The sequence below is a fragment of the Corvus brachyrhynchos genome, unplaced genomic scaffold (genome assembly GCF_000691975.1).
Source record: "Corvus brachyrhynchos isolate BGI_N302 unplaced genomic scaffold, ASM69197v1 scaffold33, whole genome shotgun sequence".
NCBI lineage: Eukaryota > Metazoa > Chordata > Aves > Passeriformes > Corvidae > Corvus > Corvus brachyrhynchos.
In genome coordinates, this window is record NW_008237254.1 from 640,748 (window position 1) to 663,941 (window position 23,194).

General features: G+C 35.7%; 1 protein-coding gene across 3 annotated transcripts; it reads right to left on the reverse strand.

Moving 5' to 3' along the window:
• Positions 1–23,194, reverse strand: SLCO4C1 (solute carrier organic anion transporter family member 4C1). 3 transcript variants are annotated; one of them, XM_017730485.1, is made up of 13 exons: positions 23,027–23,194; positions 18,739–18,933; positions 16,008–16,104; positions 14,998–15,119; positions 14,051–14,166; positions 13,620–13,764; positions 11,571–11,766; positions 10,944–10,946; positions 8,404–8,557; positions 6,289–6,476; positions 4,282–4,346; positions 2,367–2,504; positions 1–833 (listed from the first exon to the last, which is right to left on the reverse strand). In XM_017730485.1, the coding sequence occupies exons 1-13, from the start codon at positions 23,103–23,105 to the stop codon at positions 709–711; spliced, it is 1,623 nt and encodes a 540-aa protein (XP_017585974.1). In that variant the 5' UTR covers positions 23,106–23,194; the 3' UTR covers positions 1–708. The 3 variants fall into 3 exon arrangements, with proteins under 3 accessions (XP_017585974.1, XP_017585976.1, XP_017585975.1); XM_017730487.1 differs by lacking the exon at positions 23,027–23,194 and adding an exon at positions 17,537–17,712 and having other exon boundaries at positions 18,739–18,827; XM_017730486.1 differs by lacking the exons at positions 13,620–13,764; positions 14,051–14,166.

The window sequence follows — 23,194 nt, forward strand, 5'->3', positions numbered from 1 at the left end:
TGTAGTAAGAAAATAGGTTTTATTTTCAAATTTTATAGAAACATTTTAACAATGCTTAAATAAAGCCACTGACAGCAAGTTTCTGTATATATTCCAGATAGAAACTCAAGCACTTAAATTAACAAATATTTTGATTTTGCAACCCAGCTATTCTATCATAACTATTTACATTTTCCTACAAATACTAAAAAGTGAACTTATGCCATTAAGATAACATGTAAAAATATTTCTAAAGCATAGCCAAACTCACACATTCCCATGTCTGCATTTGTCCTGCAGACAAATCCCCAAAGGCACTAGCCCAGATTATGTGCACATTAAGTCCTTTCTAAACAAACACGGTTCTCTTCAATATACCAAGTAAGTTGTTTTCTCCCACTACAGTAACATTTAAGGATAAACGGGGCTCAGTCAGCTCAGTTCAGTTTTCCTGTTTTATGATCAGAGTATTCCATCTTGTTTCAATTAAGTTACATACCAGACTTTTAAAATTAGACTGCAAATTTCAGTGTAACTTCTTTGGATAGCCACAATGGAATACTAAACAATGTTTAGCAAATTAGAGAACACTACAGATTCAAAATATTTCAAGTTGTTCAAATGTTGAATATAATCTTTTATATTTACGCAACAAGAACTTTGGTACAAGTATTGTAATAATGCTTATTTTTACAGCTTTCTTTCAAAAGTCCCTGATTTGCTCATAATTTATGTGCATATAACAGATATCTTTTCTGAAGTCTTTCGTGGCAGGGCTTTAGTTAATGGTGGAGGCTTGTAGAAACACACTGCCATGACCACAAAGATGATTGTGATGGTTTTGCAAGCAGCACCTGAATGCAAAGAACAGGAGAGTCTTTATTGCACTCACTTTCAGTAGCAGACACAGTGTTCCACTCATTTATAAGGCTTTATATGGTGATTTACATACACCCAGTAAGACTGAAATTCATAGCTTCCATTTAAATGTATTTTACATGAATAGCAAAGGGCAGATAAAAGCAGTCATCCAACTGAATTCAGACCCCTCACCTGCCTGCCAGTTTTTGCTTGCAGCAGCTACTACCTTTGTTCAGTTCTGTATTTCTTCACCCCATTCTAGCCTCAAGTGCAAGTCTTTCTTATTTCTTGTTTCAGTACTGTCATTCATTATATCAATATTCCATTTTCCAGAAACTAAAATTTCACACATAGAATGCCTGTTAAGATCAGCCATCTTAAAAAGTTACAGAAAGGTGTTTGTGCAACTTGGAAGGCCAAGGAGAAGGGCAAAGCAGTATTTTATTTTATCACAAATATGCCACGAGATCCTTAAACCTGAAATTGTGACTACTGCTTTTTCAGTTTCAGAATTAGTCATCAGTACTTCAGTTTACATACTGTAAATATCAAAATTGCTAGAACACAGGACAACAGCACTTATCACAGATGCAAGCTTAGCCTACCCTCTCTCCCACTAGCATATATACCTCACATTTGAAAGGAACAGTGTTAAACAAGTCAAGAACTTTTCTGACTAGTGTTCAGAGATATTTTCAAGAACTTTATATTAAGTTAGGGAAAAGAACTAAAATACAAAAAGAGGAGGAAAGCTCCCCAGCCCTTAACTGCCAACACACCAACCCAGAAAATCACAGAATGGTTTGGTTTGGACGAGAAGCTAAAGACTGTCTAGTTCCAACCCTGTGCTGGGGGCAGGGACACCTTCCACTAGATCAGGTTGCTCAGGGCCCCATACCTTGAACACTTCCAGGCATGGGCCATCCATAACTTGTCTGCGCAACCTGTTTCAGTGCCTGGACACCCTCTGAGTAAACAGTTTCTTCCTAATATCTAACCAAAATCTACCCTCTGAGTTTCAATCCATTACCCCTTGTTCCATCACTATGCTCTCTGACAGAGGCCTCCTCTATCTTTCTTGTACCAAAAGGCCACCATAAGGTCAGCTTGGAGACTTCACTTTCTCAGGCTGAACAATCCCAATTCTGTCAGCCTTTTCTTTATAGCAGAGGTATTCCATCCCTCTAATCATCTTCACATCCCTAATCATGCTCATTGCCCTGAAGACAGACTGAAGTGTAAGCCAGTCCCTTAAAAATCTAGTGTGACAATGAAGCATGACCAAAGAGCAAAACTATTTCATGTTACTATTAAAAGAGTGTTTTAAGTAGCCTTTAAGGTTTACTTACTGTGGTGTTTCTCTTTCCATAATATTTTGCTGATCATTTATGAAAAAAAAAAACAACTTAAAAAACACTGCTGCTAAAAATGAAAAGTGTAAGGTTCTATTTTAAAATAATTCCCATCTATCAGCCAGGCTCAGTGTATCTATTATCTAGTATATGTATTTAATATAAAAGACTTACTTATGCCCATCAGCAAATAAGCCATTCTTTCATTGTCATATACCCAGCAAGCTCCTTTAGTTTCACATTCATTAATATCCCACAGAGTACAACTGTTGTCTATAGCAACACCAAACAAAATGGGTCCAGGAATAGTACCTAAAAAACACAGTAACATGTTAGAATGTTTGAGTTACTTGGCATACCTGGGGTTCATGTGTACAGTGAAATGCCATACTGGTGGGAAAGATAAAATGGGAGAACCAAACACTAAACAAAACATTTTAATCAAAGTCATAGGCCTCATATTACACAGTAAGTCTGCACCTAACATTGCTCTCAGTTAATAGGTAGGATGCATAGAGTTAATTCTTTATACAGTTCTCACTTTGTTAAGCAAAAAGTTTATTCCAAGACTTGAGCTTCTTAATTTCCTTGGTCTTCATTGTAGAAAAAAGTAATTAAAATCAGGGGTGAAAACAACTAATCAAGGAAGCAGGAATTTAACTGAAAGGAAGAAATTCCCTTTCTTCTGATCATACACACCAATCTGTTCCAAATGAAGAGAACTGAAATACCATTATGTTTATGCGTTCAGTTATACATTTCTTCCCATTCCTCAGATGTAGCAAAGCTTCCAGTAAAAATGTCACCAAAAAAAAGCACAGTGTTTAAAATTATTCTTGCATAGCTTTTATTAACTCCGTGTGATTTTTGTGTGTTATAATGCACAAGTGTCTTGGATCCAGGTATAGCCAATTTTAGAATAAACATACCAGGTACATCACTGCATGTCTACCCAACCTATTCAAGGCCTAAACTCTCCTAGAGCTAACCAAGTAGCTATGTCCCTCACTAGGTCTTCAGCCTAAAACCCTTGTGTGATTCCCGAAGTCTGCAACAAAAGTATGTTGCTGGTAAGTAATGCTGTTAATTGATGCCTTCTTCAGTCATAGTATAGGCAGTGCAAAAAGTTCTATCCACAGTGAAGTCAGGAGTTAGAGCTGTATCATAAATATATGAACTCTGAGTAAAGTGAAACAGAGAGACCCTCATATAACATTGAGCACTATCTTCCAGTTAATTTCTACCTGTGAGGATGTTTGCTTTTGTTACACTTTATTGGCAGAATGACTTAATCACAGTTTGAATACAGCAAAGCAAAACTCACACTGTTAGATATGTGATGTCAAAGGAGAGGGAATGGCTGCAGTACTAAATATTGGAATAGAAGGCCAATCTTGTGTCTTGTCCCAGTCTTGAATTAAATATGCCATTTAAAAACAGTCTACTATGAAAACAAGAATTTAAGTTATGTCTGAGAAAATTTGAATCAGTGGGGACCAGAAAATACCTATGCATAGCTCTGTTTCCTTTGTTAAGGAGATTCATCTGTCTTACTGAAATGTTGGAGATGCTTAGATTTAGAATGTAAGTATTATATTTCCCACATCATACTCAATAATTATTTATGTACAAGTATCTACAATTTCAATAAATGCTAAAACTAGTCAAAGGTATTTTAAAGGAAGAAAGAAGAGGAAAGGCTCCACCTATTCACTTTCCTTTTAACTTCTGGATTTCAGATGTTAACTACATGAAGCTGTTTTCTATTACATCAGTTTTTCTTATCTCAGCTTTCAGAATAGGCCTTCTTCTGGGGAAAGTAACAACAGATGCCTTTAACTGAAAAAAGGACAGTTACCTGTATTTGGTTTGTGCTCATAAGACTAAGAAAGGCTACAGAGAGCATGAATACCCTATTAACAAGGAATTTGAATCCAGATGGTACCTTACAACAAGTGTATCCTATAACCCAATGACAAACTGCTTCAAGCTCCTCTGAAAGCTTCTTAATACATTATTTAAAAGTCTAGAAAAAATTGTCAAATAAGTAGATTATTCAGAGGCAAATGTTTCAACAAGAAAGTCATACCCAGTAGTCGCAGAAACACTGACTGTACTCCAAGAGCAAATGAGCGCTGTTTATCTGGCACACACCTGTAAACAAGATTTGCAGTTTAACACAGAGTAAACAAGTTCCACTTCTGTGCTGTGTCCCTCAGTGAATATGCTTTATCTCTATATACTCTTTTAACCTGTTAATTGCTGAGGGGTTTAGAAATCCAGTGTGCAGAACAAGTAGCTGAACTATTTCAAGTGGTGTTTAGATAAAAGATAGAAAAAACAGCAGTAGCCCATCAAGAAATTTTGGATTTAACTAGTTTAACAAAATAGTATAAATAAAAAGGAAGATTGCTATCAGCACCCTGATATACTGCTGAACACTTTTTCCATAGAACAACCAAGGAAATTAAAACAGTGCTAGGATGCAATCCTGAGCTATTATACCTAAAGAAGCAATACATGAATTGAGACTAGACTACAGCACAGCACAACATGCTGTATTTCCATAACCTTTGCATATATTCATCTGACCTCAATAAATGTGCTGCCCTCTGCTATACAAACCAATATATTGATTTAACAAGTAGCAAAATTCACCTCTTTACCTCTTACCTATTTTAAGATACTTTTCCAGGAACAAACATTCCCATGACAGTGTCTTAAAGGTGCTACCATGGAGGTTAAATACAACATAACTTGCTTAATTTAGTTTCAGAACTATTTCCTTTAAGAAACTATCATGTCTTTTAATAAACTCACACTGTTGAAAAAGACCATATTTACACATTCAGAAGCTATTCCCACATTATGGAGTATGTGTGAGAATTAGGCACATCAAAACATCCCAGAGGAGCACTTATCAGCAGTCAGTGTTGGGACCCTATTACCCATAAAGGCAATTAAGAGAAGGAGAATGAGTTTCACATCATGCAGGTGAATATTTCTAGCAATAGAACACTGTCATAAATATTTGATTTTATGTTTGAAATTGCACAAAATAGGCTCACTGAAAAGATATCAGGATATACAGTAAAATTTACTGACATTTAGCTTTTTTAATTAATTTTTGAAAATTTAAACTACTTACAGTCCTTTTTTCCATAAAAACTGTTTCACTATTTCAGCTGAATTATATATGGATTCAAATATCCAAATGCTACTGCTTAGAATTAGTGAAATAAAACTGTCAGCTCAATTTTGAAGATAATGCAGAACTTCACATTATTCTGCCCGCACACCAATATGACAAGCTGTTAATTCCAGATTTACACCAAACCTGGACAGGAGGCTACTACAAAGCACTGGTTTAGGATGTTATTGATTTCCTCAGCCCCATGCCAAAAGGCATCTAGCCACATCCTCACAAAGCAACATGTCTATGCATCATGGTTATCTTTTCACTAGAAGTATTAGAGGTACAGGTCAAACTTCAATATAAAGCAAAACAACTCTACATTCAGACTGAGAAGCACATTTTAAAATTCAAACCAAAAAAAAAAATTCAGCATTTGAAAGAAAGACAGCAAAACCACTGGTTAACTTGCTATCATGTTATATTAATGACCACCATACATACAACATCAGTATCATGAGAAATAGTCTACAGTTCTTGACAAGTTTTCAAACCAGAACTCTGAACTGAGACAGGAATAAAAGGCTGAAAATACAAGATCAGTTGTTATTTTGTCCATTTCCTGATACAATTTGAAATACTGACACTATCAACAGACAGGCTAGTCAAATATTTTCTTCATCAAAGCAAATGGCACGTTATTCCTTTTTGCTTTAACTGAAACAGTCAAGAGCACTCCCATAAAACGGATTTTGCTACATGTAAGAAAGATTTTTTAAAATAGATTCAAAACATTTCTACTAACGAGTGAACAGTGGTATGAAAGTCCTCTGTTTAAAGTACTGCTTGCTTACTACGCAAACTTGTTCAAACAGCGCATTGCAAAGCAAAACAAATAGAAGTATTTCACTGATATTAGTTTTCACAAGAACATTACCTTTCTTTCAGGCCAAAAAACATTACCTGAGAATGGCCACAGTTGTTGGAGTATTAGCCATAAATGTAAAAACAACAGCAAAAAAGAAGAAGGTCAGGAATAAAGGTAAAAATTTGCATTGGGTTGGACATTTCCCAGGGACAGCTTCATAGAGAAAGTCTTCTGAACCATTTTCTCTTTTTGATTTCCCAATACAGGAACAGTTGTGGTATGTCTACAAATAATTTATAAGACAAAATTTAGCTCCAAGAATGACACAAAAATGAAACTATTTTGGTATATTTTCATTGTGTCTGCATCACACAAGACAAGAATAAACATTGACTTTACCATATGGGAAACAGTCCATTTGCTGATGAGCACATGACACTAACACTAATTTTTAAAACTGGTTCATCGGAATTTGACTGATCCAGCTCACCTGAGCAAAAGATACTTTTGGCTTTTTGACCTAAAAATATAGTAATAGTCTCCATTTTGTATGGAGCAAGCTTTTAGCAACAAGCATAAAAAACTTGCAGAAGCTAGAGCCAAACCATATGCAGACACAGAGGTGAGATCTTAAGACTTAGGCAGGAAAGAATAGAAGCAATATAGGACCACTCTTCATCTAAATCCACAGAAGCTTGTTTTCAAAGAAAATAAACAAAACTGTGTCAGTGAAGTGTGAAATTTCCACAGCAAGAAGTAGTTAGTCTCCTACATTTTCTTATGGATAATACCTCCTCTCATTTTCCAATACAAAAAGCAGAAAGGCCTTTTCTGGGTCAGCTTGACTTTTGGATCTCTCTGTATTCCTCCCACATCCCTGCTCAAGAGTTTGTTGTACTAGTAGAGACAAGCACAGAAAGCCCCTCAGTTCTGGGAAGGCTTGAAAATACCCAGGCACTTTCATGGCTTACCACTCCTGCATTAGGGGCTACTGACATTCAAGTTTTCAAAACTCAGATTGTCACGTATACAATAAACATTGCATTTTGCTTAAAGATATAGATAGGAACTTCAGGTAATGTCAAGACAATTGCTGACTTTTCTGATTGTCAATTCTATGTAAAGTACATTTAGATTTAACTTATTATCAGCATTAGAAAGTCTGGTAGAAGTATTTGCAAAATGGCATCACACAAATGAGAAATACTGTGGCTAACCAGTAAACCCTTACAATGAAGGGAGGCTCAGAGATGGGAAAAAGTGATGTGCCCAGAAAGCTCACAAAACAATGCAGGCTGTGAATGACCAGAACTGTTGCAAAGAAAGCTATACAGAAAAGAAACAGCTATGCCACTTCAGTGAATCAACCAGTGGTGTAAGTGCTTCTCCCAGAGCTCATTAAGAGAATGGAAACATACTCCTAACTTAGCCAGACCAGCACAAACATGGCAGGTGAAGGACAGGGAGGGTGGTAAAACAGGTCAAACTTCAATATAAAGCAAAACAGCTGTACATTCATAATAAGAAGCACATTTTAAAATCCAAACAAAAAAAATTTCAGCAATTTGAAAGACAGCAAAACCACTGGTTAACTTGCTATATACTTGGTATATAGCAAGTTATACCACTTGGTATAACATGTTATATTAATGACCACCATACATACAACATCAATATCATGGGAAGTAGTCTACAGTTCTTGACCGTTTTTAAACCAGAACTCTGAACCAACAGAGTATAAAAAGCCAGACAACTACCAGAAACATTTTATAGAGCAATAGGCTTGACCTGGCTTCAACCCATGTAAGCCTTCCCAACAACTGAGGAGGGCCAGCACTGTGACAGTGAACACGTTAGAGACCAGCAGTGGGAGTCACACTGGTACCATAAGTGAACTGCAGTTGCTGGATTTTGCTAAATACAACCTACATTTGTATTGTGTTTTCAGCATATTTTGTATCACTCTGATAAATCAGAAACCCCATGAAACATCAACTGTCATCAAGTAAGTAAACTTAATATTAAACATCACACTTGCACAAGTAGAATGTCTAAAAATACCTGGTCAGAGTATATCTCTTAGTAACTGCCACTTAAATTCATAAATACTGCAATTTCCTGTCATACTAAGGGAAGAACATTTTGAAATATAGTGCATTTTACAGGAAACCAGAATAAACCATGTCAGCTATCTTCATCGCATAAAGTACCTTTTTCATGTTGTTAAAAAGATATGAGGCACATCCGGCAAAACAGGGAGAAAAGTACTGGATGTCATCTCTGCCACAAATTGGGTAGTACATGGAGCGCAAACACCTGCAGTTAGCGTTGCATGGTGCTGTTAAGTTATATAGAGTGCCTGTTCTGAAAAGCAGAAGTTAACAGACTTTTAATAAAGCAATTGAAAAACAGAAGATATGTAAATAAGTAATGCAATATTTATAGCATATTTTAAAATATTCTATTCATGTTATTTATGCACTTAGTTGTTTAATAAGCATAGTAGTTACTGCTCTTGAATTTCCATTTATTATGCACCTAGTTATTTTTATGCTATTATTCCTTCCAAAGATTATTCCTCCAATTTCCACTCACAAGAGATGACAAAATTTTGTATCTCAGCCCAACTCTTCCATGCAGACAACAAAATTGTATGAGCACTAAGATGACTGCATATGTTAAATGCAGAGTACAATGACACACCCTAAAGGACCTTAAAGATTTTCTCTGGCTGTTTAGGGAATAACTAATAACTAACAGAGTTTACTTTAACTCTTGCTTACTGTATTTACTCTCAATTCAGGCATTTACTTCCAATACAGGTCATCATATGGTTTTATTTTATGTAGTCCCACTATATTATTAGCATGAAAAATCACCTTGGGTTCTGTGAGAACTGTCCTAACTGGAGAGAATGAAAACATCCATTGATTTTCTAATATTAGTTCATTAATAAGTAAAGAATTTTCACAGGTTAAAAGTCCAGTCAGCTGAAACCAGGTTACTGACACTGCCAGTAGGGTTTAAATATTGTACTGTAAAATGAAAGTTCCACATTACATTAATTATCTAAAAGGCATGTTTCTTCATCAGAATTTGAGATAGCAAAAAATACTAAAAGGAGAAACAGTTTGTCTAGGAACTAACTTACATACATTCAAACTTCAAATGGAATATTAGGGACATCGTAACTACAAATAAACTCCATTTTGTTGTACTACAGCAGAATCCCACTAAACTAATTCGTGTTTTAAGCCTAAGCAAACTAATTTCAATCCTTCTAAGTATGAAGAATGAACCACAGTGCACCATAAGCAAATTCATTAATCACAGATTTGTACATACAGTGCATTGCTAGCCTGTGAGGCATGCAAAGCCAAGAAATATTTCATCAATTTGGTGGCATTTGTCCTGTCTACATGTGCAGACAGTGTCTCTTTCCCCTGACCTCCAAAGAGGGACTGATTATTTAGTTATGGACAGTTAGAGAAAAATAAAACAAAAAAGATACCCCTGGCTTTTCTAAAAAATCTAGCAGATGAGGCCATCAATTGCTCTTTAAAAAACTCTATACAAATTTTTAAACAAGAGTCCCAAAGACATGTGGAAATGAACAAAGTACAGAAGCAGTCACTGCATTTCTGTTCCTTCAAGTTTTCAAGGAAGCACTGGGCAATAGAATTTGGCAAAGCCAATTATTTAAAGTGCCTGTTAGACAAAATAAACCATGTTAGTTCTGCTGATAGCCTAATTTAGTAACAAACAGTGTTACTACAACATGCTGACACAAACAAGTCCTCCTGTACTCATATAATTCTGAGACTAAACCTGCAAAATCTTCCATCACCTCTCCAGGCTATTTTTCAATAGGAAGATAATGCTTGCCATGAAGGATTTCTTGAAATTCTCCACAAAAATCAACATCAAATTCCAATTCAACTCTCAGAGCAGGCTCATAATTTATTCCTTCAGAAGCATCTGTTCAGTAGCATAAGCAGGAGGCAAACACTTGGCTGTTCTTCCACGAGATTATAAATCTATTAATTTTTTAAAGCTGCTGCTACATATTTTATTTCTTTGTAGAAAACAGTTTAAGAACTGACACTGTGTTGGTGCCACGAACTATTCTGATGCACATGTCCAGTAATACAGTCCAGCATGTAACACTGAATTAGGTAAAACGGAGTCATTTTTTTATAATGGATACTGAGGTAAAAGATACATTTCAGGACTGGTTAACTCCAAATTGCTGTAGATAAGTGGTCTTCAGCAACAGTTATGCTACATAACTGACAAAGTTACACAAAACTGCTAAATACAAATTAGCTGTATTTAGCTTAGGAGGAAAATCGGTTCATGGTAACTTTTGGCAGCTGTTTGTTATCATAGGACCTGGTATAAAAATATGGATAATTTCATATACCATTTTCTATACCATATCTTCAGCATTTTATCGATGAATACAGATTCTTTTGGTCAGTATGTAACTATAAGCTTTTTACAACCAAAAGCTGAATTCTGATTTTCACATTTCTGAGTTGTCCAAGGCATCTGTCTGCTAGATTTTTTTCAGACTCTGAAGCAAAGCCATATTTTAGGCATCAAATTTCAACACTGGCCTTTAAATATACTCTCAATTTATATAGCAAGTTGTAAAGATGAAATCAGAATGAGCCATAACTTGAGCTTTAAGGTTTTTATTTTCTTTCAGTCACCAGTGTATGGAACTTTGTTGATTCTCTTTGCATACCTTCTGGAAAAGGAAATACAAATGAATATTTGAGTATCATAGCAGTAAATTTCTACTTTCCACCAACTTGCATGTGCATTAGAGGCTACAAAACCAATTTCCTCCCCAACCCATCTTCTGCTACCTGTTTTCATGGTACACATCATGCTATTGTGTCAGTAAAGGGCAACACTCCTCTTCGCCATCTTATTTAGCTTCAAGTGCCTTTTTATGCATTGGAGCAGAACTATCAGATCATAATTTTGTACAAGATAGTGGTACGTAGCCCTGGTCTAAAACCGGGGATTTGGGAAAACAATAAAGAGGTATTGGTAAGTTATTCACCAATTTACACAGCACAAATCATGCCTATGATTTTGTCACATGTCATCTAGCAGTCCCTAGGTACCCGCCTTCTAGAGTTATTTGGCACAGCACCATCTGGCTCTTTGGCAGACCCTCAAACAGTTGGTGCTGCCTCTGGCTCTGTTAATTCATGACAGAGTAACTGACCACTTGAGAGCAGACTTTTGCAATAGCTAGCTGCCTTCCTCCCACTTTTAAGAACTGCTGGTGTGTACTATTTGAAACTATGGGAATTTAATAAATATTAACATTAAACCCAAGAGTGCACTAAAATATATTTACCCATTATACGTTTCAGAGACACCTGCAAAAGGTTCATTCCCGCATTTAGCAAATAAAAACACTGTGTTTAATATTAGGGCCACTGAACAAGTGCTTATCATGAACTTGATTATGCCTTTGCAATCCATTTTGCACTTGGAAACCAAGACACCACTTATGACTTGGCCTAGCGCTGCTGCTGGAATTAGTACAAGTCCTAGAGGAAAACAAGACAGAAACAGTTACATAAAAATGCAAGACATAATTGGCAAGCAACTGAGTGCAATTTTATGCTAAGAAAAAATAAAAACAGCTGTAAAATGCAGTCCATGTGATATTGTTTTCAAACCATACTTCCAGAATCTAACTGCATGAGTAATTCATTCTACTGTTACATCACCTTTAGCTTTTCCAGAGGTTTAACTGGACAGTGTCATTTATAGTTGTCCGAAACCCAATTCAAGACAGCCAAACTAGATGACTTAGGAGCACAATGAGGCGGGAATCTCTGAACACCAATAGGCATCTCCATGAAAATAGAAAATACTTTCATTCTTTCAGTGTTTTTTTGATGTGTCCATGTTTTTTCTTATACTTCTGTTATGAGCTTTTTAATAAGAGAACATAACCACTATTATATAAGATGCAGTAAGACATCTACTGAAGAATGTAAAGAAGTCTAGATCAGTGGGTCAGTTTTGCTGTCGTAGTCCATATAGTCCACAATGATTTATCCTCTTTGCACTTCAGATAAATAACTGAGCAGTTTTATATGGCTAATCTATAATACAACATAGATCTCAGTATAACTTCACTGACCTGAGACAGCTAACTTTAGAGACAGTTCAGGTATGGTGACAAAACTGCCGAAGCCACAGACACCCATAGTCAATGATAGTTTAAATAGTTTCCATGGTCATTGGTAATGCTTAGATTAGCTAGCTCAGTTCAGGTACAGCTAGTTTTCAGCATGACTGTAGTAATTTCTTTACAGATGTACATTTAATAAGCACTGTTGGTATTTTCAATGCAAAGACATTCAGACAAGGTCTATGGACAAAAAAAGGCAACACTCAGTTTTCCACTTCACTCCTGGTTATAGGTTAACAACTGAGCATGTATTCCAATGTATTTTCATGTAAAACTTGCAGATGCTTTGTTTTGATGCAACAATACTATCTGGTATTGCCCAGAAGAATAAGTAACTTAGAAAGTCTTTCCCAAACACATTTTTGTTGGAGAAAGAGCAGTTCAACTTCCATAGTTATATTGCAGCACTCTACAGCTTAGCAAGACACATTCTAGAAATATTAAGTCTGCATACTGCAAGCATCTGTTGGCATTATGGACATTTCTGCCTTGATCTGGTTGCTATTCTTCAGAATTAATTGTGTTGAAGTTAATCATGTGACCCTACTGAGCACAGCTCTTCCATCAGGTTTTTTTCTGTTTCTCCAACACTCAAGTTTTTCATAGCTTTCTCCTGTTCTACCTATTACTTCCACATATCAGATAATAAATAGGTGACAGTAGGCCAATTATAGAACCAGTTACATAATAGCTTTATTACATATTCTGATTAGTCATTTTATTGCAAACTCATTGTAATTGTCAGTGTGGAACTAAAGAAGAGAAAGGCAAAGTCAACTTCTTATTTGTAATAAGCACTGTTTTCTTCTAGCTGCCCTTCATCTTGATTGTTTTAGGAACTAAGATACTAATGTTCCTTCAGACAATTTTAAATAAAGAAAATTAAACTTTTTTCACCAAGAATAAGAAAGGAATAAACTACAGTGTCATCAACACACAAAATCCTCCTTCTACTTTGAAAATGAGCATCAAGTCTTCAGAACCTACAAACAACAAGTAGAGCTACACCCTTAATGAATTAAGTACTAGAGTACCCAGCAGGCAAGAATAACAAAAATATTGTTCTGATTACTGTATGCCATCTAAGTACATTCACAAACATCTCACACAAAAAAGGTACCCATATAATCTTCCACTTGTAATGTCAATGAAGTATTCAACACATTATGTTTAAGATTTTAAAATAAAAAGCCATATTACCTCCAAGAGTTGCTGAAAAACTTGATGACTTTCCAAACTGATTTTCTATAAACTTTGGTAGAAATGTGGCAAATCCAGTAGCAACTAAAGCTTCTGAGGAACTGGCTATTATTAGACTCATAAGCACTGGATTCCTCAGCAGTATCTATGGGGAGAAATTATCATAACGCTCTGGAAATTATTTGATTTTGGTACCAACTAAAGTAGAAGTCACTATATTGTAAAAGCAGATACTCTGAAGTGGAACTTCAGTAATACGCTTTTCTAACAATCTCAAGTATCAACTAAATGAATGTGCATTAAATTATCAGTAACATTGAAGTCTTCCATACCACAACATGATAAGTCGTTTCTAAAGATATCTAACATCTGGTAAAGAATTTCATTTCTCAGAATATATTCAGTTTTAGCAAATTTGAGATTTTTCTTACCAGGAGAGCCATAGGAAAGTCTTTAAAACTTTGTCCAATATTGTTGGTCTGAACCAGTACCTGACTTCCATCATCATGAGTTTCAGAGATTTTTTCAGCCTGTATTTTTGCAGTTCCTATAAATGGTCATATTTATCGACAATGAAAACATTCAATATCTGCACTCTTAGACAATTTCAAAAAACTACAAAAATTTGTGCTTCCTTTACTTGGCAAAGCTATTTCAGATATTATAGGTCTTCTTGCCTGTTTTATTGGTACAGATTTGTAAAGAGATCAATAATGTATTGTTAAAAGAAGACTTTTGTTGAAAGTATCACCCTTCCATTGGAAGGTCTTGGCTGCAATAAGATATTATCAGGGACATCCTAAAAACTTCAGAGTATGCTGAAGCCCTTTGGTTTTTTTTTTTAAATCACCCTCACATTCTCCCATTTCCTACTCCATTTTTCCTCTTCCTCCATCATTTCTCCTTCAATATTAGTATAGTAAGTCCCCTTGGATGCTCATGGAATTTCTACATGATTCTTGGTGGGTAACACAGAAACTTTAAATCTTTAGTCTTGGGTGCATAGCTATAAGCATCTCTCAAAGTCTGACCACCAGTTTCCATAATTAGGTATACGTTTCCAGTCCTACTGTACATCATTATATAGAATCATAGAATGGTTTGGGTTGAAAGGGGACCTTGAAGATCATCTATTCCCAATTCCCTGGCCATGGGCAAGCCCACCATACACGAGATCCTCCCTCTAGCTGATCTGCCTTGTTTTAAAGGCTTCATATTGGAGGGGGAAACAAAAAAAAAAGTACTTGTCCTCAGATTTTAGTCAAAGACAGTCAACTGAAAAACAAAATCAAAGAGGAAACATTCAGTCCAGTAGTTTATAACCTGCAAATATGAACAATCTCTCTTCCAAAGTAGCCAAGTATTACTAAACCTTTACCTGGTAGGTGCCTCGGAAAGCATGAAAAAGGTATTATAAGAAGCCAAATTGCAAAAAAGCATACAAGAAATCCTATCCACCATGCTCCAAGCCAACGCGGGTCATCTTGATCCACCTTTGTACTGGAAAAGTAATTCAGAAGAAGCAGGTTTACCTTTCTGAATTTCAGATTTCAGTGAGCTGGAATATTTCCTTTTAATACTTATTTAACAGAAAGCCTTTCAATATTGTAATTTTCTTAGTTTTACATGTATTACATATATTGTTTGCTTGTTTCAACCAACTACACAATTTTAAAAATAATTCCACCAAATGTAGCCTTCAACTCATTAGTCAATGTCTTTCCAATTTAAAGACCATTCTTTGGCCCTGATTTCAAGATCCTTAGGCATTATTAAGATACTGGAAAATCTGCATTTAGAAAGATTCCTCATAATCAATGAGTTATATCAAAACCAATTCAGAAGTTTAGAGTGCCATTGCATTGACCAGAAGGCTCTAAAACAGAGAAACTAAAAGTTTAAATGAAGTTGTTGGTTTACACTACTAAAATTTAAAACATTTTTTTAAATAGTGGACTATTATTCAACTGATAGATTTTCTAGCAAGCTCTTCCCTAGGAGTTAAGGAGCAATATCCTAACCCTCATCTTACAACTCAGGGAAACAGTTCATGAGGAATCAGTAGCTGCAGCTTAACCCCAAATAAACAACTAAGCAAAAGAAAAAGTATTTTTTGCTGCTGAGGTTTAAAATAGCAAATATTTAAATGCTAGAACAAGCTATTTGCACTACAAAGAAACTTTCACACACAATGGAGTCACTACTCACTCTGGGAAGTAACTCATTTGCTTGAAGACTTTATAAGTGCAACTTGTTTCCAAGTTAATGAAGCTCTTGAAAATGCAATATTTTCTGAAAAACTTTCTCCTCACAGGGAAAAAAGCTACAGATTTTAACAAAAATTATTAGGAAAAAAAAGAGGAAGCAATAAACTAAGTTGTATCTTGCCTTTTTGGCATCTGGATATCAATATAAACCTTAAGCAGCTGCCCTCCGATGACATAGCCAACAGCAGGACCCAGCAGAGACATGGCATAGCCAATTCCTAGAAGAGAAAATACATCAAGTTCACCATAACTTCTTTAAATTTTTTTAAAGCTCTCTTTTAATAAAATTCTTAAATCAATTTCAGACCAAAAGTTTTGTGTAAGTCAACCTGCTCTTTCACTGGTGTATAGAAGACAAAATCTATAATTATGCCTCAACAAGGAAATTTGCAGCTCTCAGAAGTTTCAAATCAGAGGTTCAGGAAAATTAATTTAACTGACTGTACCTTTAAGCATTATTAGATTGCTTTTTTGCCCATTTTGTGCCTACATTTAAAAGCTAACTGGTGAAAAAAAATTAGTGAAATTATGAACATTGGTTATTAACAGTATTGACCACAATCTTTGAGAACTTGCTTGTTTATGCTTTTGAATCTTAAGTTGGTTTCTAGATCTTCTAAGACCAGAAGACAGAGTTGCATTAAAGTGTCTGACTGGAGTAATACCTGCCTTAAAATACAAAACCAGGGCTTTTGACAGCTCCTGACAGTTTTAAAGAAAAAAACCTGACCAAACAACAAAAAAACACCTCCCCCCCAAAAAAAAAAGAAATTACGCACCATCAAAAAAATCACCAACCTGCAAAGTTGCTGGTGGAACCATACCCTACAAAAGAGTACATGACTTTTTTGATGTCACAATAGCATCCCTGGCCTACCAGACAGATTTCTGTTGCATTTTAGCACTCCCTGATAGCAGGAACACTGTCTCTGCAGATTAAAGCTTGCAATTAATAGCAACTAGATCCATCTTTAATTAGTAAACATGCATTCCTTCTGTTTCCCCAGATGAAGCAATCTGGATTTCTCATTTGTTTCTGAAGTGCATGGATCACAAGTACTTAATTTCCCTCTAGTTAGTAAGAGAAAATTATGGGGGAGTCAGGAGGGTGAGAGGAGTGCAAGAGGGGGGAAGCAATGCAAAATGTGACACTCAAGTAAGTCAAAATAAATTTTGAGTAGCTATATCCCAGGTTTTCCCACCAAATAGTTTTTCCACTATTTGGGAATAGTGACATTGTCATAGGAACTTTCTGAGTTAAGTTCATATTCATCCTGCAGAACTTCAAACTGAGCTTAGAAAGTGCCTACTTCCTCCCACACACTCAATTTAAATACCATTTGGAATTGTTTAACTTCAGCGGCTTTAGTTGTAGATGTCCCAGTCCTTGTGAAAATGCATGCAGTTTAGAAGAGAAAGAAAACAACAACTTATGAGTTGCAGGCTTATAGTAAAAGATGCTAGCAGCTATTTACAGACAATTTTATGGGTGGGTTCTGGATTTATTTTGGTTTTGTTTTGGGGGTTTTGGGTTTTTTCTGCCTTGCATAAGTCTTCTTCTATTAGGTAAAGCAACACAATATAATTTAACACTTAATACATTGCATGAAGCAAGAAAAAGAATCAAGGTGTAGTTACCAACCCACTCACTTGCATTCCAGTTTTGTTATATTAAGCAGAATACACTGCTCTTCTGAACTCAACTCAGTTGCCTGAAGATTGTGCACTTTTTAAGTATGAACACTGACACCATTCTCCTGAGTCTTCAGGTCACTCCTTGTTCCCCCAATCATGCAGACAGCCCTAATTTTGCTCTGTTTATTTCACTGGTTTCAGGGGAGGAGGCAGAGGAGGAAGAAAAAGTGTAATATTATCTCTCTCAAAATAAAGAAACAGCAAAAATAAAACTTGTCTTTGTCATCTAAGATTTATCATCTGCAACTATGCTATTTCTTGGCATCTAATGAAGTAGCTTGCCTGGAAAAACTGTGCAAAAATTGCATGCAAACAGATAATTATTTCAGTTTTGTCCCTTAAAATATTGATTTAGTCTGGAAAACAGTCCTGGAATCTGAGATGCTTTGAATTCCTCCTATAAGTTACAAGTATAGATAATATGCTTTTAATCAGCTTACATACAAGATGGGGGAAATAAATATCTTCATACCCATAGAAAACACTTAGACTGCAAGGAACTTTGCAATAAAATTGCACATAACCTAGAGAATGGTGACTGAAAAAGATTAAAAACCATTGCTAAGTAGTAGTATTCCTTAGCTTTTAAACAGTCCCAGGAAAGCAACCTCTGTACTTCCAGTACAGCCAAGTGCCAAATTTCTATGTTGCTAGAGAACTGGATTGATCCCATGAGGCACAGCAGTGTTTATGGACTGAGTGGACAGCCTACTATTAGAAGGTACATCAAAAATATTAAAGGATACAACAATATGCTCTAGCTTCTGACCTGATTGATTTTGACCTGACTGATTCTGACCTGACAGATTTTTCAACATCTGTGACTAAAAAGTTAAGTTTTTGCTACAACTTACTCTGTTATTAACAGATGGGCTACATTAACCATTTAACAATTTTTAGTTACTGACATGAAAAATTGACAGAAGGGGTGCTCAAAGTAGCTTTACCAGGCTCTACAAAATAAAAATTGAAAAGACTTGGTACTTAGAGCAGACTAATAACTAAATTGCACAGTAATGGATGTAGAAATACTTCATGTACATAAGTAATAATTACAAGACTTAGAGGAATTAATTAGAGGAATTAATAAAAACATTTGGAAGACATTGCAGTCTATGATCTATCCAGACAATGTATATGGACAGTTTTTAAGTTACCTATATAAAGGGAAGACTTGTGTTTTGGGACACTATCATCAATAAAAGCTGTCCCCAAAGTATATAGAGGGGTTCCTCCAACTCCCAGCAGCAGCTGTCCGAGGATAAAGACATACAGATACTTGTGAAGTGAAGAGTTTGTGCTAGCACTGCAAGTGGCATTAGCAAAGATGGTTTCTGCAGTTTGACACGTGTCTGAAAAACAGAGACAGCAAGATTTTACAATTCTGTAACCTAACTCATCACGTCCAACTTAAAGAAAAATCTATACCAAAAGCTAAACTACAAAAGAATGCTGTTACATCAAGCTCCCATTTTAATATTCATACCTATTAATATATCTAACATGGCAGTGCCAAGCCTTCCACAATATCATATCCCCCAAAAGAAACACTTTTTCTTGGGCTTGGTTTCTGTTTCCTCTCCAGGAAGGCAACATGAACAGCCCTATTAAAATGCTTTGGCTTGTTGAAAGTATTATTGACCAGACGTATGAAAAAACTGAACAACCTACCACCTGTCAAATGGTCATTCCACAGGTTATGAATACTCCTATGTAACAGACGCTTCATTTTATTCTTGTACCTTATAACAATTCTGAGGAGCACTAACAACTTCCACTCTTAAGTGACAGAGCAGCCTGAACAACCTGAGGAAATCTGGGCCTGATGGAAAGTGCAGAAAATGCAAAGATAATCCTCCCTTTACGTTCACTCTTTTGGGAAGTGTTTGCTTATGAAAAAAGGAAAAACCTTAAAAACCTATGCCACTATCTCTCATAGAACACACACTGCCATGCCTCCAAAAAGAGAAGTTAATGTAAATTCTCTGTATTTGTGCACACACACAAAGAGGAAAGTAGTGGTACAGCAGTGTAAGGTTGTGTCTGCTGCTGTAATATTTGGCACTACAAGGAGGCAAAGAGGAAGTGAAGACAGGGAGTATGTTTTGTCTTCTCCTTTCTCTTGCTATCATTGCACTTTTGGTAACAGAATACCAAGTGACAAGATTTAGGAGCATGGTTCTTTCCATGTTTCTCAACATAAGGGCATAAAACCCAAAGAAAGAGGATAAACCCTTCAGTTTGGTAGCAATGAGCCCCACTGAACAAATATATGAAAATGTCCTCCAGATCAGGTAACTAGACCGATTAATTCACATTATTTCACCAGAAAATTATTACAGACTTTATTTTCCTTAAGTTCTTTTACATCTGAGAACACTTTTTACTAAAGCAAAGAAAGGGCAAGATCAATCCACACTTTGGGCTCACAAAACAAAGCATAAGGAAGTGCTGGCCACACACTAGGTATTTAAGAAAATTTACCTTAATCATTACTTCCTGTAGCACACAAAAAGTGATACAGCACCATTGCACAGAAACAGGCCAACACAAGGGATAAGAAAACCTCACTTCAAAAGGAAGAGTCTTTAAAGTTTTCCTTCCTTTCCACTTAGGAAGTATCCTGGGTAATCTGTCCCAATGTTTGACTGTCTTCACAATGAAGTTATCTTCCTTGTGTCAAGTGAGAAACTATGATTCACATTTGGTGTCACAGACATATTGAAACATATTTAGTTTTTAAAATAAAATCCGAGACTGAAGTTTAAAGGTACACTGCTTATTATATCTGCAGTTTTTACAGTCCTCTGTGCCGTCTCTGATTTATGAAATTAAGTTGATTCTGTTAGGACACACCAGCAGGGGGAGCCCCCGACTGCACATACCGGAGCCAGCTGCGGCACCGGCGGCTCAGGCAACTTGGACAAGTTACGAGAACAAACAGCTGGTCACACTTGGGTAACAAATTTGAGTCTAAAACCTTTCTGGAGAATAGAAAACACATTTTACGGTGGCTTAAAAAAAAGATTAATAATAAGCAGACCACTGATTAGCAAATCTTTCAATATGACATGGATTAAACTATTTCCAGGAAGAGGTATTGTGATAAATAAGTGATCAAATATATTTGTACAGTAGGATACATATATCCTCAGAATAAAAGTAAATTGTTATCTCAAGATAAAGCAGTAAGTTCCAGGAAGTCTGTAAGACTTATGCTGGAGGCTAGATGTATTTTGTATTTCAGACTAGACTTATTAATTAATAAGGCAGCCATATTAAATTTTGCATTGAACTGTACTTTAAAGTTATCCTACATGTAAAACTCACTGTACTGACATATAACAGGCAAACATTAGTAATCAAGTAACCAACTAGTAAAGAGCTGTTCAGAAATAAATTAAGTGGTAGATTTTAATACAAAGCCTCAAATACAAGCTTAAAGAAAAAATATTAAGATCTCTTTAAGTGACTCACACAAATAATGAAAAAGGAAGCCTTTGGGGTTGTGGTGCTAGTAAATTCTGCAACTAATTGTATAGTTAAAATGTTTCATCAACCTCAGAACTAGCTAAACCAGACATCTCATCATCCTGTACAGTGGTTTACTTGACAGTTAAGGGATACTGTTGCACTGCACCTGAAGATTTATGTTTACTGCCATGGTGTAGACACATTCCGGGCACTCTTAGTCATTTATCTTTGATAGTGTTTTGTTTAAATCAGCTTAAGATCTTAAATGTACTCACACAGGCACAGCAAAGGCACCTGCATTACAACAGTCAAAACAGCAGGCATGCTGTCAGCTGACAGTACTACGGTGAAGAAAACATATTGCAATTCAAAAATTCCCCACTACTTTTAGATTTCACAAGGCCATGTAGAAAATGTCCCTAATAAAGGTACCAGTATCTACAGCCATCTTCAATGATGGATGTTGGATGAAACAGTAACATATTCTTTGGGATTTCAACTAAAAGTGTTTGAAAGGGGAAAGATCAGTTGCAATAGCTGGTAATCTGCTCTCCCATATTGTCAGTATCTTGTCCCAAATGGGGAAAAAAAAAAAAAAAACAACAACAAACCCAAACCACAAAAAAAATCCCCAAAAACCAAACCAAACAAGCCCAACCAACGCAAAACAACAACAGAAAACAAATACAAATCACCCAAACAAAAACAAACAACAACAACAAAAAACAACAAAAAACCCCACCCCAAAACAAAACCAGAAAAAAAACCACAAAAAACCAACTAAAATCAGGTTTAAACTTTTATGTATTAAATTCAGCTTCCTTTTCATCCTATAGTGAAGTAAGAAGGTCAATACTGAAACCAAAATTTTAGAGAAATTGAATTGTAGCAGAGCCAGGAGCAAGTAACCTGTTGCCCCTCTACCAAGAGCTAACAAGTAAATATCTGCTCATAGCCCCCAAAACTGTAAAGATGTTTTCCTTTGACCTTGTTCAGTTAAAAGTTCAGTTAATTTCCATTTCAGATCCTCATTTATTAGACAGGGAAAAACAGCTTTCCAAACTTTTTAAACTAACATCTAGACAGCTCATAAAAGTTGACAAATTAATTACCACTAGAGAAATTAATTTGAGAATCAACAACCTTTCATCAGGTTGCTTAGCTACTGATTCTTTTTAGTGAGCACTCTAATATGCTTAGTCATTGAAGGCATAATTTTGATTAAAGACTGCAAAAACAAGACAATCCTAAAAGATCAAGTCATCCTGCTTTAAAAATATCTGAACATTTCTGTATTAGTTATAGATGTGTCACTAAATTGAAATACAGTTGGCATTAATCATATTGTGCTAAGTCTTGTTTAATGAAAAAAGTTTCAGAACTGACAGATAGCTACACCCATGATTTAAGTACTGCTTTGTTCAGTACTGCTTGTCTCCTCTTTATTTCAAATAAATCCGCAAGTTAAAATCAACATCTTTCTTAAAAGAACTTAGAGAAACTTGTTAATGAATTAATCAAGATGCCTTTAATAGTTCAAAACCACAAAGAAATGCAAGAAGTAGTCACCTTTCAGCAAGATGCTAAGTCTAACATTTAACATCTCTCCTATTTGCTGACCTAACTTGATTCCTAGTCACAAAGAGATGCCAGATAATTGTTTCTTTAAAGTGAATTTTAATTGCATTCATCAAGGCAAGGAAAAAAAAGCATTTTATTTAAATGTTGTTTATGACTAAGAACTGATATTGACACTCAAATTTCTTCTGGAAAAATAAAGTTTACTGTGCAGAAAGGCAGCTCTAGGACTTACAGATTTCACAGAATCATCTTATTTTTAGTTACAGATAACACCCTATTTTAGGACTTTGACAGAGATTAACTATGTTGCACCAAATTAAGAGTTGCACCAAGTTGATACAGAGATTTAAATTTTTTAGAGTAATTTTCAAAAGGTAACAATAAGCTTACCTTCAAGTTTACCTCCATATTGGTATTTTCCACTACTAAAGTGTGGTAAGGAAAATACAAGTGAGCCCAGTCCTAGCATAAATGCGGAGAAAGCAAGCCATCGTGGTTTGTGCCCTCTTTCTCCAAAGTAAGATACAAACAGTGACAATACACAAAAAGCAATGTCAT

Bases quoted from the DNA above. Each gene is read 5' to 3' on its own strand.
- SLCO4C1 (XM_017730485.1), bottom strand. From the start codon at position 23,105: ATGCTAGGACTGGGCTCACTTGTATTTTCCTTACCACACTTTAGTAGT. The intron at 11,767-13,619 runs GTAATATGGCTT...GTTTTCCTCTAG, and splicing joins TTTTTCAGCAACTCTTGGAG to GACTTGTACTAATTCCAGCA. The intron at 2,505-4,281 runs GTATGACTTTCT...TGTGTTTTTTAG, and splicing joins AGTGTTTCTGCGACTACTGG to GTACTATTCCTGGACCCATT.